Below are 18,216 nucleotides of genomic sequence, written 5' to 3'. Positions count from 1 at the left end.
AATAATTCAATTCAATACAGCAGCACTATAATTTACAGCCTCATAAATGAGCACAGACCTGAATCAAAATTCTCCAAAAATACAGGTTTATGTGTTTATTTGCTGCTAGGCTGCTGTACTGGATAGCTTTAGATTTAAAAGGGTAGGTGTCGCTGCAGTTCAGGGTTGATTAGTATCTTTAAATACTTGGCTTGTTTTGCTAATGTCTCCTTTAGTTTTTAAAGATAAAGTCTGTATAATTATAATAAAAAAATGTGGCCATCAGACTCATCAGTTAACAAATGTTCCCCTGTTCAAAACTGCAAATGCTGTACAATTCTCTTATCTGAAATCAGAGTTGTAGATAGATAACAGAGCATGTGTAATGTTCTCGTCATGTTTGGGAATTTAGCCTGAAGAGGAGTTTATATTATACAGTTACACACATTTAACACACAGTGGGTTTTGAAGGTTGATTGCGATGGGGTTACATACAAATGTGTTAAACTCAAACGTAGTCAGATGTAATGCACAGCAGTGGAACGCTATTTATGGCATTACAAATCTATTAGTTGTGTAAATGCAAAACAGTTTCACATCCACCACCTCTGACGACGTGTACTGCTCAGTTGTGAAGGCAGACACATAAAAATGGAAGTTTCCAGGAAGTAATATGTAAAAAACACTTCCTGTGATAAACGTTGTATGTTTCCATTTCATTCTCCAAATGAAAATACAAATGAATGAGGCCGAGTGTTATTGTGTAGTGAATCTGCAAAATGTTCTGAGACAAAACTTTCACAAACAACATCCACATAAATCTGCTGCCACTGTATTTATGCTTGTTTTAGAATCATTTACAACTCATTGAGATGCATTACATTTTTTAAAACATTATGTATGATTAAAACGTCCCTTAAATCTTCATAAAAGTCTTTTGGGATTCCATTTCCAAAAGTCATCAAGCTCTTTCCCAGCCATTTATAAAAGTAAATACTGAGCTTAAAAGCAACATGACACCCCAAAAGGTCCATCTAAAAAAATGATCCGTAAAGTGCAACGTCACAATAAAGGTGATAAAAGGCTTTAAGATTTCAATAAATACTCTCTGTACAACATGCGTCCCATTGGGTTTGTTCTGGACAGGACGAGGAGCAGGAGGAGGAGGAGTAGTGTTCTGTCTGGGATGCTTTTGGCAGAGAGGAGTTGAAGTTTATGGAGTATGTAGCTTGCGTAACAACGGTCGACTTTGCCCAAATGTTATGCTTGCGATTTCGTGCTTCTGTCCCCCTCCAACCAGTATTCTTCTGTCTGCATCTCCGTGAGCCGAGAAACTGTCCTCTGGAAGGCAAACATTTCCTCCTCTCCGCTGAAGATCGTCAGACTGCTGGCATCTTCCTGGATAACGACAGCAAATTACATTTAGAGTTTTTAGTGTCACTCAGGATGCCATCATCTGCCTTTACAAAAAAGTTGGAGGCATTGACTGTACATAAATATGGACGCTTTGACAGCTCCCACAAAGTGAAGCCAAAACATCTCAATCGGCCCCTAGTGGCTGGCTACAGTATAGGCCATAAGTCCCGCCCCCTCCATGTTAGCAAAGCCAAACTATAAAATTAAATAAAGAGGATTTGTCATTTTAGGCAAGGGCAAGGCCGTTTTATTTATATAGCGCATGTCATACACAGTGGCAACTCAATGTGCTTTACATAAAACAAACATTTAACAGAAAAATTTTTAAAAAATTTAAAAAAACATGGAATTTGAGAAATAGGAGGAGACTCATCGTCCATATTTATATACAGTCAAAGGGTCAGGGGTTTGATTCTTTTTGAGGCAAAGTATGTGTGTATGTTTTCCTCCACTTACATCCATGGAGTCAGGCCTCTCTTACCACCTACTGCATATACCCAAACAAGAAGTTGGGCTTGCATTGGCAGACTTTATCTGTGCTTCAAGACTTCTCTGCTACTTGAAGAGTAAGATGTAGCCTGATTTTGCTGAATGATTAAAATTAATGACAGACTTTACCTCTTTTTAATCTCTAATAGCAAGGACAAGTAGCTACCAAAGGAAGTTTTAAGAAGGTTGGTCAAAATGTTCAATGTATATAGAGAAGGAAACATTACAGGAAACTATTATTATCTAACACTTCCTTATAATCCTAATTTAAAAATGACTCACACTTTCATTAAAGTGTGAGTCATTTTTAAAGGACTCACACTTTCATTATTAAGATAACATGGTTGTACAGTCTCATCAGAGGTACTGTATGAACTCTTGTTTTAAGAAAACAGGACTTTCAGATTGAATAACTGGTTAACACAGGATTATTTTTTTTGCTATGTGTTTTTTTCAACTCTGCTTACCGGCAGCCAAACGCCTCAGCCAGCTTAATTACCTACATTTACGACTGAAAGTACACACCCAACATGAAAAACTGGTTTAGCTGAACTCTCACCCTTTTTAACCCCAGATCGTCCATGAGAATGTGGCTCTCGTCATGATCGTGATCCCCTTGTACAAAAATATCCTCCAGCGGGTGATCGGCAAGGATCACCACTCGCACCTGGAACAAATAAGATTCATCGTTAAGTCCTGAATAAAAAGCTGAAGTTGGTGTTTAAAGTGTCTGTGCAGTGTACCTTGTGGTCATAGAGCGCATCCACGAGCGTAATGAGGCGCCTGGCTTGAGTTTTCTTGTTGAGAGACAGCAGAGGAATGTGTCGAATGAAGACGGTGTCAAACAGCCTGGATATCTCCAGGTAGTCACTGGCCCCTAAAGGCTGAAACATCACATTCAAACAAACATACTAGTTATTAAACTTTCAAGAGCAAGAGTCCTGATGTTCAGTCACATCAGTGTGTCCCTTATCGCAACAATACAAACTGTAAACATGGTATTTAAATGTTTATGTGATTAAATGTTATAAATACTTCTAATTCTCTATAGATTGCTTCACACTTCTTCCCACTCTACAGACTTTATTATTTAACACAGGTTGCAAAGCCAAGAATTATTTAACCCTCTGCTCCAGTTTTACATATGAGACCAATCAAGCTGAGGCTGAATATCAGGAGATAAACAACAGATCCAAATTTTGGTATTTGTTGCCACAGTTCAACAATAAAAAACTGCTGTCTTGGATTTTTTATATTTCATTCAATATAACCATAATAAAGTTTCAATGAAGCAAACAAACAAGCAGATACAGAGTCTATGACACTACCATACAGTCATATAGTGATATCAAAGAATATTTTAAAGGTAATATGATAATTTTATAACCTGAGGACTCATGCATGTTTTCAACAGCAATCTAATGGAAAATGCTTTGACCATAAATACATAAAGTCAGATATCCTCACTGTCGAGTGTTCTTTTATTTTTGATATTAGACACTTCATACAACAATAATGTTCTGACGAGTGAGCAAAAAACCCTGATTTCTGTTAATCAGCGCAAATCAGTGTATGCTGTTATCATACAATAATAAAAGAAAACACTCACAATAAATGTGACAAAGAAAGAAAGTTAAATCAATCAGGACTCACTCTATCACACAGCTCCTCAAAGGTACAGTCCACAATGGTCCCACATGCTTTGTTCAGACGGACTTTCCTGTTCTGGACAATCAAAACCCTTGGTCGAGTTACTGTTGGTGAAAAGGAAATGTTAATTTTTTTTAAATATGGCATTTTCTGCAGTAATACAGATAAAATGTTACAAAATTTACATATCAGTTGTATCAGTATGTTTTTAATATGTTTAACTCCACTTACTGTCATTCTGCTTAAAAGCCAGTTCATCAAACATCTTATCGAGCGTCACTTCTACATCAGGCTCACTGGAGCTGCACAAAATATATAAAGAGGTAAACATAAAAAACATTAATATGACTTTAATAGTTTAAAAATAGGCTTGCACTGTGGATTTTTCTATAAAATGAACTTCGTACAGAAAGTACAGTTTTCCAGCAGATGGTCTATTTCTTTTGCGGTAGTCTATTCCAGAGTCCAGGCGAAGCGTTTGGCAATATTTCTGCGTGTGAGGGACAAATTGTCAACAACAGGTTACTTTAAAATCATAGAGACAACATTTAAATATGCTTATCACAAATATAGTTTATTTTCTTACCTGCAGCACAGCAATGAAAGGCACAAAGTTGACTCTCTGTAGACCGTTTTTATACAAGTCTGAAGGAAGAGAACAAATAAAAAGAACAGCTTTACATTTGCTTTGATTGTTCTGTTTAATCGTAACTTTATCCACATTTTGCGATAATGTTTCAGTTCATGAACTTTAAAGTTTTGATTTTCATTATGACGTATTTAAAACTGCTGACAGACATCTTTAAGCATTTTTATATGATCAAAATGACACGTTGAAATCCTAGAGTTTCCTCTGTTCACTTGATCTCTGACATTTATAGAGACTATACTAATTTCTTTTTTAAAATAATATGTAGTTAAATTAATCAAATTAAACTTATGTTGACATCTCAGGGACAGTTAAAGGAATCTGTAAGCCCAACGAATCAAACAGTTTCTGAAGCAATTGGGCAGACAAAGACTTTTATGTTATAATGATATGTTACAATGCTTTGCTCACCTTCAGGGGGACGGTTAGACGTGGCCACAACTACGACACCGTTACGAAACAGATTCTCGAAAAGCTGCCGGAGAATCATGGCGTCAGCGATATCAGTGACCTGAAATATGTGCGAGAAATAAAATCAACTCTTGATAAAGCATGAACAACACTGCTGAGGTTGATGATACTGTCACTGCTACCGTGGTGGTAGAAACACTGAAAAGTCATTACCTGAAACTCATCAAAGCACAAAAGACACGCCTCCTCACTAATCTCCTCAGCAACCGGAGCAATGGGGTCATAGGATTTGGCCATTTTTCCTGCTTTCCTCTTTGGCATGCTCTGTTTCAGTCGATGAATCCCTAAAAACAACCAAAATTAACAATAATGTTGGATCTAGATCTATAGAGTAAAGAAGTGGACACAAATACATTAAATATATAAATGCATACAATGAATTTAAAAAGCCCACTGCATTCAATAAATGCTTCATCTCTCCTCTTTAATTAGAGGTTAAGCAGGAGAAAATGTACAGCTGAATAACAGCAGCATCTTCATTTTTATACAAACTCATTACAGTAAAAAAACAGACTGAGAGTAAAAATGATACTCGAGATTTGGGAATAAAGGAATGGACCCAAAGTTGAACTGCTTTGTCAGCAGCATGTAAACAAAGCATGTACGTAAGCAGTGCCTTAAAATGTAACAAAACTGAAATGTGGTGACAAAGAAACAGGAAATATAAGCAGGGCTGAACAACCACAGCTCTGCTTTTGTTCTACAGACTTTGAATAAGGCGAGTTTTGTTCAACAGATGTATTAAAAACTACAGCCTTGAATTAAATGATCAAATGCAACACAGCATATGTGCATCATTTCACTCCAACTCAAACATGTTAACAATAAAATATTGCAGCGTTCATCATGAAAGTATGATGGTTAACTTTTACTCTTAGCAATTTGAGCCATTTATGAAGTTCAGCTAAATTCAGGGTAAAACAAACTGTTAAAAAAGTGCTGAAATTACAAAATAATTCTCAATATTTGACTCCAGACACAAAATAATGACAAGGATGCTCAGTGTCATAGATACAAAGCACAAGGCAACGTCTGGCAATCATGTCATACATAAGACTTTTAACTCAGGTAACATATAATGAGACTGGGTGTGAATTTAAGATAATAGATACAACTTTGTATTCACTGTACAATTAGAGATTTCACATTTAAGTGTGTTTGTGCCAAATGTTTTTATTATGTATTCCTGATCAAGTCCTAATAGTTTAATCTATTATACTCAATGTTTTATTAATGTTATTATTAATATTATCAATGTCATCTCAGATGGGATGAGAGCAGGGGAAGAGGTGAACAGGTGAGGCCTTTGATGGGTTGCACAAAAAAACCAACACTGTCACAATCCTGTTTATTGGTACCTTCAATAAAGATAATGTAGGAGGGAAAAGATACAAAGCACCCCATACTGAGCTGCAGATTTAGTGTGTTACTTCTAACCAGGCAATGATTGAATGAATGTTAATGAATGAGACTAGACACAGTATCGCCCTCTGGTGGTAGGAATCCTGCCTCAAATGCATTTAAATGGCTTGAATTGAACTGAGTGGATATATATTTACTACTGGTGAAAATGTAGGGTTGTTGTGTTGAATGTAGGAACACATATCTATTGTTTTTTTAACCCTGCATCAAAGCTTTTACAGCTTGGATCACATCTTACACTTTTTAGATTTAACACACCTTATCCTGAACATAACGTATTCATTTTATGATTCAGCTCTGGCTTACCTGCCACCTGATGGCTTTGAAAGGCGGTTTACATCTTTGAAACTGAGCATTTCTCGTTACGAACATGAAGCATACTCACTTTTATGTACGTCCAACATGAAGCCGTGGAAATGAACCCTCTTTTTCTTTTCCGTCTCCACATGTGAGTAAAACATGTCCATCACCATAGTTTTTCCTGTGCCTGAAATGATGAGGATCATGTGTGTTAGGACCAAACCTACACATAACACAGTCATTAAGTTTCATTTAAGATGTACAGTATATGTCTCTTATTCATATCTCTTACCAACATCACCGTAGATGTAGTAGCCGTTTGGAGGTTTAGGTTTTGTGAAAAACTGAAAGATGAACAGAAAGAGAGAAAAATCAGGAGAATTCTGGTTTTACGTTATGCAAAAATAAATAAAAATCTACTGTATTATAATAAAACAACACACAAAACTGTTTAAAAGGACAGGTTCAAATGTCCAAATGAACACTGAGAGGTTTTTCTTGGTGTAATCATTCCTCTTGTTCATACTGACTACTGATTAGAAAATCCCTTCATAATCCCCATCACTTAGTTTCTAAGTGATGGGGATATAATCCAAAAGCCAACATGTACTTTAAGTTTAAATACAAGTATGTGTTTTTTGTTCTTTTAGCAATGAATACTTAAAATGGTAAAGGCAACTGCAAATGAAAAGGTGACAGAAAATGTATTATTAATTATTTGTTACTTTAGGATTTCATTACTCTTCTTAAAAATGTTTTCTTTTTTTTTTTTTTTAATTAACCAAAGCACTGACAAAGAGGAAGATGTTAGGGTAGATAAAAAAGCAAATAAATATGAAAAATTAAAATGTAATATTTTCATTAAGTTTGTTTACTACATATTTAGTCAATGCTGATCTATAGAAGGAACCATAAAGTGCATCTTTGAATGGATGGAAAAAACAATGCTGAATGGAAATGCTATCGTCAAATCAAGTCAATATCTTTTAACGTTACTTTTTTTAGTGCCTCTAAAAAAGACTGCAACGTTCCTCTTTTTGTTGCTATACTTGAGCTCAGTAGGTAAACGCTGTCCGAGGAAACTCAAAAAGGGAATTTGATGCTAAAAAAGACTGTAAATGTGGCAGATATCCACTTGATAGGACTAACTCAGGCTGCTGAAGCCTCATATAAAAAGGTCAAAGCCACTTTTATTGTCTCCCTCAGTAAAAAATGTGTCTTGGACAAAAGAGAATCACCATAAAAGCAATTCAGGAAAAAACACAATAAATTAAAAACACCTGTGCAAGCCTGAGATAAACAACAACAAAATAATAATGGTAAAAACATCTCAAGCATACACACACCTTAGTTAATGTCTTACAAACACATCTTACTTTACATGCTTACAAACAAGCACAAGCAAAGGTTTCAGATCAACTTTTTAAATATATTTATGCACAAACATTACACATGTCAACATACAGGCTACTAGTTTTTTAACCTTTCTGATGAGAAAGCAAAAAAAACAAAACATTCAGGCAGAGAGTTCAGAATCAGATAGTTTTGGCAGATAAGTCTGCTTTGTATAAATCAAAGTATTTCTAAGCTTAAAAAAAAATAGTGTCCCAGATTACAAAATCTACAAATTCTGTAACGATTCGACACAAGGGACATTAATATATGTGCCATTTTCCTTGTCAGTACAATATCTAAAAACTGTCTTGTGATTAAACAAGCAAACATCTCAGGGATTTCATAATGATATTAGGTGTTGATATAATGTATTGGATTCATATTTAAATATGATGAACAAGTAAGAATTGCAAAAAGTGTCCCACATTACCTTAATCCACCCTACAGACATATCTTACTTTACATGTTTACAAACAAGCAAAAGCAAAGGTTTCAACTTTTAAATGCATTTATGCACAAAATACCTGTGTGGACACACTGTAGATTTTGGCTCCCATCATTTACATTGAAAGCACATTTAAAGGAGATCTTTGAATAGCCAGTATGAACATGAGGAAGGGATTACAGCGAGGGAAAACATCTTTTACTTCTCATATGAGCATCTGATTGACTTTTTAAAAAAAGAGTGAATTCGACCTTTAATAAGAAAATAAAAAAACACGTGAAGGGGTGTTTGATTTCTCTACCTTGGAGAGGAAGGATGTGGGTGTGTTGCTGTATCCTCTGAGTGTTTTGTGCAGCTGGTCCAGTGTCTGCATCACTTCTTTCTGGTGCTCATCCTCCCGCAGAGATCCGTCTCTGATCAGCCCGCTGTAGTGATCCAGAGGCCCGCTGAACCCGGCTGCATTGCTCCCACTGTCCTCCACCTCCTGCTGGGCTTTCACCGTGAAGCCTTTATAAATGATGAATAGCAACAACAACACGGGTTAATTGATAATGTGAGTTGTGATAAAGCTGCAGCTGAGGACAAGGAGCAAAGGTTAGTAAGGGAGAGCTAGTTTGACAGCTGACAGGGCAAGAAAAACATAAAAAGGTAAGTTTAAATAGGTTGAGGATAGTCAATTATAACAATAGTTAAGCAGGTTTATTATGAGAGAGTTTAAACTACCTACAAGAGATTAATACTTGAGCTAGGTCGACTTATAAACAAGAAGCTAAATAAGGTTAAATAAGGTTAAACCAGCAGACAAACACCTTTAACACCATCAATATCTAAACCGACTCACCAAAAATACGCCTCACCTCGTCTGCAGAGGTCCGTCAGAGGTTTTAGCTGCTTTCTGGAGGAATGTTTCTCTGTTAGAAGACACCTGAAGCCCAGAGAAGAAGCTGAGGGTGACATCTTCAGCAGAGACAGCAGCGGCACGCACGCCGCCATCTTGGCTCAAATTTCTTCAATGTAACTTTATTAGCAAACGTACAAACGCACAGACACAGATAGAGAAAGAGAGAAGTGTTTGTCCTCAGCCGACAGGGGGCGACATTTATAATATTTATTATTATAAAACAACATATTTATAATAGTTACATTTAAAATAAGCAGTCTGACAATCAAAATTGGTTGCAGTCGTGCTGATACATTTATTATTTAATTATTCATTATTATATATTCATTGTTATGTATTCACTTTTCAACAACAAGGCAATTTAAATAGCTTCATATAGGACATAAAAGCCAAAAAGGCAACATATAAAATGAACACAAAGCAATATCAAAAAATAAAAAGACTGATGCTGTCTTTACTATGTAAATCCCAGGAACACTGCACACATGTATATAATCTCAGGATCTTCTGCATATTGCACATTTATATATTGCAGATTTATTAGGTTGTTTACTGTATATAGTATTTTATCTTATTTATTTCATCACTTACACCCTACTTTTTTTTAAACTATACTGCTTGTGTCAATTTGAATTTCTCCCAAGGGAGATCAATAAAGATACATCTTATCTTATTTTATCTTATTATATATTCACTTTTCAACAACAAGACAATTGAAATACCTTTGTATAGGACATAAAAGCCATCAACGCAACATGTAAAATAAACACATTGCAATATTTAAAAAAATATTAATAGGATTTTAAAAGATTAAAATTAAATAAAGATTGAAAATAAGCTAAAATTGAATAAAACGGGTTAAAAGGGAGAATTAAAAAAAATAATCACATTGAACTGCAATGAATTGTTTCAAATTTAATTGTATAAAATACAGTGGCATACAAATGTTTTAAGCCATTTGTTTTCTAAAAATCTAATCTTTTCTAAAAGCTAACAAGACTGTATTTTTTAAGATTACTTAACAGCAATTAGTTGATTAATTGATTAGACAACTGACATAAAATTAATCTGCAACAATGTTGACAATCAATTAATGATTTGAGTCAATTTTCAAATAAATATTTGCCGACCATTTTTTAGTTCCACCTTCTTAAATGTTAAGATCTGCTGCATCTCTGAGGTTTATGTCACTGTAAATAGAACAATAGGACAATTTAAAGACATTACTTTGAGCTTAGAGGAATTGTGGCCACCATAATTTTAACTATATTTGACATTTAATTAAAAATAATAATAAATTAAGAAGATAATGTTTCATTGCAGCCACAATCTCAAGATTGCACAATACACACACTACACCTACTTTGGCATAACACAGATTTATGATCCTATTATCCACACAGGTAGCGGCACACACCGAAACCCAAATGTATTGAGGAATAAATTAATGTTGTGTCTTGTCAGTTTAGGCAGGCATACAGTACCTGAATGTGAAACACTGACTCATTGGGCATCACTGAAATGAAAAAACAACACCACTAACACAAGAATATTAAAAACAAATTGTTGAAAATGAAAATGCAGCAATGAAAATAAATAAACTTCAATATACACACAGAAATGAAGATAAATTAGATTTTCACAGCATGTATTGATAAATAGACAATTAGGCAAACATTATTAGGGTAATTATAGCACTAATGATAATTGTTATTATCCATTAATCTTCCCATTATTGTCTTGATTAATTGTTTAGTACATAAAATGTTAGATAAATAATGAAAATCCCATAGTGGCATCTTCACATTGCTTTTATTGTCCATAAAAAGACAAAGAAAAAACAAATATATTCTATTCATGGATATAAAAAGCAGCAAATTGCCACATTTGAGAGGCTGGAAACAGAGGATGTTTGTCCATTTTTGCTTGAAAAATGACTCAAATGATTATTAATCTCTGACCAAAATTGTCACTACACTGCATTATATATCAGCCGATTGTTTCAGCTCTAATATCAGATTACTGCAGCCTGAATAAAAGCTTAAAGCATTTTTTTAAAAAGATGGTAGGTTTTACTGTTAAACGCACACAAGTGGAGAAACACACTATAGTATTATTCATACTTTACGGTGAATATTCTCATTATTATTAACAGCAGAAAGTCTGTCCTCGGTCTAATTATCCTCCACAGCACTGAGCTGGAGTTGCAGACAAAACATGGGAGGGTGTTACAAGGCTTAGAGGCTTGTTGCCATGACAACAGAGGAGCCCTTCTCCCTATCTCTCTCTCTCTCTCTCTCTCTCTCTCTCTCTCTCTCTCTCTCTCTCTCTAATGCACACACACACACAGACTCTGTCACTCGCTCTCTGTCTGTCTGTCTCTGTTGTATACACACACACACATATACACACACACACACACACACACACACATATATACACACACACACAAATGCACACACATATATACAGTATTACAGTGGAGTCCGCCTTGCTTTGAGGTCCGTGCTCTGCAATTGGAAGCACGAAAAATATAGGAAATACAGCAAAAGGAGCGTGGGGATACTCCTCCAGTTCACATCTGTTTTGGATGGTGAGTGCCGGCTGACCGGGTTTGTTTACACGCTGCATCCTTTTGTGTTTCTGTGACAAATCTGCCCTAAAACAGGATTAATTTTAAGTGTATAAATTGCGGGTTAACTCTACTGCTGCTGCTGCTGCTGCTGCTACTGCTGCTACTGCTGCTGCATGAGAGGTGTGCCACATGTTTCCTCTCTTAGAGATGCTGCTTCTTCTTCTTTTTCTTTTTTCCTTTTTTTAAAGATTAGGGTGGAAGCTGTCATCGTAATGGTAATTCATAGCTGGGTAGCCATGGTGAAGTCAATTTTCCCCTCCCTCTGCCACTGCTGAATGCATTAGTCTAATGAGATGTCTGCAGCCTGTGTGCCGAGCAGCAGCATTAGCAGCGGCAGCAGCGGCGGCAGCAGCAGCAGCAGTGTTAACCAAAAGGGACCAGGAAGAGCAGAGGGAGGGGGGGGATGAGAGAAGAGTCACATACAGCAAGAAAAAAGATGGCTTTCTCCTCCATTGTGAGGGATTTTGCTATATAGTCACGTTTAGGCTTCTGGGATTTAAGGAGAGAAAAGGGCTTTGCTCTTTGGTTTTCACAATAGAAGACAGCAGGTAATGGAAACCCTCCCCCTCTCCTCTCTCTCTCTCCCACTCTCTCTCTCTCTCTCTCTCTCTCTCTCTCTCTCTCTCTCTCTCTCTCTCTCTCTCCCTCTCTCTCTCTCGCTCCCTCTCTCAGGTTTATTGGTGTGTTATCAGTGCAGGATGGAGGTGCTGTTTCCTCCACAGTTCATGCATGGCTGCCTTTTGTGTTGTTCCATTATTATGGTGCTCTTGCTAAATGCTGCTGCTCTCACCGCATTGCTCAGCTGAGTATTCTGCAGTCTCTTTAGTGTTTGGATGTTGCTGCTCATGTATACCTTTTCCCCAAGCCATCCTGCTTCCTCTGTGTCTGCTCTAAATTGATGCTAATGCTGCTCTCTAATACTGTGGTGTGTAGCTGGTGAGGAGTGGGGGGATTAATGTGCAAGCAAAGTGCATGTTTTTGTGCTTTTCTCCTGCTTGAGCTCTCCGGTTGTTTTTGTCTTCTTTTGTCTCCAGCTCCAAATGAGTGTACCTGCAGGAACAGTACAGAAATCAGACGGCAACAACAGTGAAATGCAATCAGCTGCAGTGGCTCCCTCCTTCATCCCCAGCCAGTCGGGGAAGATACCGGGCAGGAAGAGAGGGAGACCCCCGCTCCGCAATGTCGCCAAGATGGATTTTCCCAACCGGTATCCTGAATCCCTCCCGCCGCTCAAAGTGCCAAAGAAGAGGGGGAGAAAGCCGGGCTTCAAGGTCAGCCAGATTGGTGGAGGGGAAGGTGAAACGGGGGATGAAATAGTGGTCTGTGGATGCAGCGTGTTTAAAAATGCATGTGTACACAGACACACTGGCTCCATAGCCCTCAGATTTTTTTTGGGACCCCATTATAACAGAGAGAGACTTCACATGTGTGAGGCTTTGTTCAGCTGTAGTCAAATATTATGGAAATAATGCCATGTCCAAAGGGGAAGTCATTATGTAGACAAATATGTCTGCTTTCTATTCATAAATACAAACAAAACTAATATTCTGCTGCATAAAAATGGCTGAGCACCAGATTTGGTATCCAGATTATTACCACCCGCTCCTCCCAACATGATTTAGTGGCCTGTGTCTAAATAAATGATATGCCCAAAATAAACACGGGAATGCAAAAACATTTCCTCCTCTGCTTGTTTCCTCAGCTCAAACCCAGGATGGTGATGACGCCGTTGGCTATTTCTCCACCCAGCAGCACCCCTGAGCCCGACATGAGCTCCATTCCTCAGGATGCCGCCACCATCCCCCACTCTGCCACGCCCCAGGTGCTCACAGGTAGGACGGAAAACACTCTAAACGCATTTTAGAAGCACTTTTATCGAACCAAACCTCCCTTTAAAGATCTCATAACTCGCTACAAAAGGTAAATAAAGCATCAACTCCTTCTTTTCTGTCCACATGTTTTACTTGTCTCTCTCCCTCTGTCTCCTCCCGTGCATCAGTCTGTATCTACATCAACAAGCAGGCCAACACAGGCCCCAACCTGGACAGGAAGAAGATCCAGCAGCTCCCTGATCACTTTGGACCCGACAGGCCCTCCGTGGTGCTGCAGCAGGCCGTCCAAGGCTGCATCGACAGCGCCTTCCAGCAGAAAACAGTGTTCACTCTAGTGTTCACTCTCCTCACACAGGGCTACGGAGGAGAAAAAATATCAGGTATCACTAAAAGACTCTTCCTCAGGTGTTTTTACAACTTCACTGAGTAAAAGAGAACATGCATTGGTGAACGTTTAATGATCTCATTTGCAAGGATTTGCATCTAAACTTTACAAGTTGTTTAAGGCGGTCCCCCTGTTTTGCTCTTGCAGCCACGTTTGATGGGAAGCAGCACCTTCTGAGCCTCCCCGTGGTGAACAGCATCGACTATGTGCTTCGTTTTCTGAAGAAGCTCTGTCGCAGCTTGCACTGTGAAAACCTCTTCAGTGATCAGCCCATTACCCAGCACAGCGGTGGCTCCTACCAGTCGGATGGTATGTATACATTTTGCCTCTTCAGTGGAGCTTCTGTGCTGCCGTAAACAGATTATTTGTGCTGATTTTGAATCTTGAGGGATTTTGTTATTGATAGAAGCCTCCACCTTGTCTTTAGCTGAAACATCAATGGCAGAGGACATTTAGACCAGTCGGATGGTAAACGCTACTCCGTGGACCCCGGGGAGTCTGCTTTCAGCTCTATAAGCTCCTCTTACTCACCAAAGTCCTCCTACGGGTTTCGTTCATCACAGCAGTTCTCCAACGGCTCGGCCTCCATGAGCATGTGCAGGCAGCCGTCCACCAGCCCGAACGCGTTCCCCGAGAACAACAGGACAGGTGAGAGGTCATCACAGGACAAAAAAAAAGACATTGTTTTGACATTTATTTCCCCTGATGAGTTAAACTTAAGCTGATTTGTTCTTCCAGGAGGTTATAATCCATCTCCAGAGTCCCAGGAGTCCAAGGCGCCACCTAATAAAGACCCATCCACCTGGTCTGTTGAAGATGTTGTCTGGTTCATCAGGGATGCGGACCCCCAGGCCCTCGGCCCTCATTCAGACGTATTTAGGAAACATGCAAGTCTTCCTTTTTTCATTTGTCTTCTTGATAGGCCGCCTCATTAATCAGCCACAGCAAACTCAACCAGAATAGAAATCCGCTCAGCTGATCACAGATTTCTCGCTGACTTCCTCTTCTTCTTTTTTTAGGAGATCGACGGAAACGCATTGTTACTCCTAAAGAGTGACATGATCATGAAGTACCTCGGACTGAAGCTGGGGCCGGCCTTGAAGCTTTGCTACCACATCGACAAACTAAAGCAGACTAAGTTCTGAAAACCTGCTCTATGATAGTCCCTTTTCTCTCTCTCTCTCTCTCTCTCTCTCTCTCTCTCTCTCTCTCTCTCTCTCTCTCTCTCTCTCTCTCTCTCTCTCTCCTCTCTCTCTCTCCACTCTTTCTCTCGCTGTCTCTCTTTATCCAGAAGACGGTAACGGTACATTTTGCTGAAGATTTCCATGATGTCATGTAGTAATCACAAATTCAATCTTCTCTTCTTTTCTTTTCTCTTCTCTTCTCTCTCTTTCTCTTCTCTTCTCTTCTCTTCTCTTCTCTTCTCTTCTCTCTCTTCTCTTCTCATCTCTTCTCTTACTTTACTCTACTTTTGGCACAGATTTTGATCTAAAAACCCTCATATTGTGGAATGCATCCTTCATTACGTAACCAGTCGAGAAGGCCAGTGTAGAAAAACGTTATAGTCTCACCAACTTTAACGTGCAGCACATCTGTCAGCTGCATGCAGATTTCATTATATATATACACACACACATATATAAATTCATCATCTGCCAACAATGTATACAGAAAACACTTTATACCTTCAAGCTACTCTCACTTTCTCAAATTTCACTAATATGATCTTGTTTACTCACGTTTACCAAGCTGACAAACATATTTATAAACTGTACCGAGAATCAGTGCATTAAATACTACATTGCTTTTTGATTGAGAGATTTAAAGAAACCATTTTGATACTATTTTTTCACATTACTGTACAACAAAGGAGTAATGTTCCCATTTATTTTCTTTTTTTAAATTATAACTCTAATATTAAAAAAAAAAACAGTATAACCGAAAACAAAACATAGCCTACATAGACAGACAGTAGCTCTCTTGTTAATATATATCTATAAGAAAAATGAGAGCATCGTGAACGTGATATATTTATGTTTCAAATATGCAAGATTGTTAGATGCCAATTATCTCCATAGGCTCTTCACGTATACTCATAAGGAAGTTTTTTTAAGAATTCATATGTTTCTATGTTTTTATCAAGCATCAGTGTTGATACAGAAGTTGTTAAGACACACCAAACACTTAAGTGTTACACTGAGAAAACCCGACACAGCCATGTAAATGGGTATATAATATAGTATTGCTTTTGTATACCACTTTTGGTGTACAGTATGCATCCTTTTTTAATCAATTAACCTTTGTAAGTGAATGCTGCTGTAAAGATATTACATGTAAGCCATGCCTAGTGAGATCAAGCTAAGGTGTTTTATTTTACAGATCATTATGAATAAGAGTTTTAGAGAAAGCTGAGTGATCAGTACTCTGCGCCGGTGCTAAAGTTATCTACGTATTTAACTGTTTGCTTTTGTGTTTGTGAGATGTAAAGGAAATGTGTATACTGTACTGTATGTGAGTATTAAATTAAGAAATCAAGTAATAACAGCTGTGTGTTTGAGTGTGTCAGGCTTTTCTTTTTTTACTGCTGTAGCCTATGTGTTGTTCTTTTTTTTTTTTGGCTCATTGAACAATGGTTGCCTACTTTTTTCTGAATGTGTCCAGATTTAGATTTGGGTCCACATGTCTGAGAATAATTTTGTCTGGTAGCCTCATCTGTGCTTCAACACACATGGTTTAACAAAGATGACCTATATCTGTAGCTCCCAAACCGGTGTCCAGGGACATCCACAGGGTCCTAGTGGAGCTCCTCAACAAAATTAGGAGCACTTCTTTACTGCTTCAGATTAGTACACTGAGGGAATCACACAGGTTTCACTTCTCCTGTGTAAAACTGGTCAAACTAACAGCAAAACTCTTCTTGTGTGAAGTTATCGGAGGCATTGATCAGCAAAGAAACAAAAGATCAAATTATGAACTTGAACTTGGTGGTGGGGGGGGGGGGGGGTTCTTAAGTGGTCACTGGTAACTGCAAAAATTCACAACAGGAGGGTCTACATTAAGACAAATGCTATGGATGAATCATCAGGGGGCAGTTATGAACAAGTGCTGTGATGCATTAACTCAAGGTGTTGTTCTCAGACGTCACTTTGATTACGTACAATTAATCAAATGATCTCAAACTCTTTGTTACTGGGCTGAAGCTTTCATTGAGGGACCTGTTGCCTCTAAGTTCCCATCATGGACAGTGTTAATAGCACACTATAGATATTACACGAGTACAGCAAGGCATTCAATTTGTGGTAATTTGATGAAAAACAACTTTAAAATGCATCATGTGAGCTGTGAAAATTAAAATAATTGAGCTTTCAGGACTAGAGTCTGACACAGTGACCCTCTACATAATGAGGCCACGCAGTTGTAATACATAACACAGTTCATATTATACTTGTCGTTCAAATTCCCAAAAAACAACTAACAAACTGCTGCAGTTGCTGGCTTTGCCCAGCAGGTAATCCAGCTTTGGTCCTCTATGTTCTGGGAATTTGAGGGTTTTAGGAGGAGTTAATGTTCTAACAATATACGCTCAACTTTATTAAATGAAGAACAACATTAAAAGCATTTTCTTGCCATGATCTTATTTCATGTCTAAAGAAGAATTTAAAACTAAATCAAAATGCTTTAGGCCTCATAATGTCTAGAAATTAATCTCACACACTGGACTGACAAAGCCTTTGGGATGACATGATCAAGAAAGTCCAGTTGCCTTTGTCCTCTACACAGTTACCATGATCTGAATGGCTGCTCATTTTGCACACAGAGCTTAACATGACATATTTGAATAACAGCATACTTTATTTTTTATTTTTGGTGTGTGGTCCATTTAAGGGGGTTAACTTGGACTCAGCATCTCTAAAAATCCTGGCTGTGGCCTTACCCATGGCGAACCTGGTTGGTTATCCAATATTGGTTTTTACAAATGAAACCAATTTGTGCTTATTAAATCGGCATTTAACCCTTTGTAGGTCTGATCAACCGTTTGGTAGAGGTCACTTTGTGTCATGATATCTGGTCAAAAGCTAAATCTATTTAACCCATTTAACTTTTCAGGCAATCTTTACGACTTGTATGAGGTACAGGTACAGTATGTATGTAATGCACAGACAGACCATCAGATTGTTTTATGGTTGCTATAGATACAGGTTGTTCTATGGTTGCTATAGATACAGGTTGAGCTAGTGTATAAATGA

The 18,216-nt window shown here is 37.9% G+C and overlaps 2 protein-coding genes across 3 annotated transcripts; one reads left to right on the top strand and one right to left on the bottom strand.

Annotated features, from left to right (window-relative positions):
• Positions 1 to 795: 795 nt before the first annotated feature.
• afg1la (AFG1 like ATPase a) lies at positions 796 to 9,209 on the bottom strand. Of its 2 annotated transcripts, none has more exons than XM_062440622.1 (13): positions 9,074 to 9,209; positions 8,518 to 8,723; positions 6,669 to 6,720; positions 6,462 to 6,563; positions 4,808 to 4,938; positions 4,595 to 4,694; positions 4,121 to 4,179; positions 3,942 to 4,024; positions 3,766 to 3,836; positions 3,538 to 3,638; positions 2,628 to 2,768; positions 2,444 to 2,551; positions 796 to 1,377 (listed from the first exon to the last, which is right to left on the bottom strand). In XM_062440622.1, the coding sequence occupies exons 1-13, from the start codon at positions 9,207 to 9,209 to the stop codon at positions 1,240 to 1,242; spliced, it is 1,428 nt and encodes a 475-aa protein (XP_062296606.1). In that variant the 3' UTR covers positions 796 to 1,239. The 2 variants fall into 2 exon arrangements, with proteins under 2 accessions (XP_062296606.1, XP_062296607.1); XM_062440623.1 differs by having other exon boundaries at positions 9,058 to 9,196.
• Positions 9,210 to 12,792: 3,583 nt separating this feature from the next.
• LOC134001078 (sex comb on midleg-like protein 4) lies at positions 12,793 to 15,114 on the top strand. The gene is given in 8 exon segments (XM_062440631.1): positions 12,793 to 13,023; positions 13,455 to 13,584; positions 13,752 to 13,964; positions 14,117 to 14,278; positions 14,397 to 14,417; positions 14,420 to 14,617; positions 14,711 to 14,856; positions 14,989 to 15,114. Coding segments are annotated over 8 exon segments (1,227 nt in total).
• Positions 15,115 to 18,216: the final 3,102 nt, after the last annotated feature.

This window comes from Scomber scombrus, chromosome 19, assembly GCF_963691925.1.
Source record: "Scomber scombrus chromosome 19, fScoSco1.1, whole genome shotgun sequence".
Classification (NCBI taxonomy): domain Eukaryota; kingdom Metazoa; phylum Chordata; class Actinopteri; order Scombriformes; family Scombridae; genus Scomber; species Scomber scombrus.
This window is presented reverse-complemented; position numbering and strand designations above follow the sequence as displayed.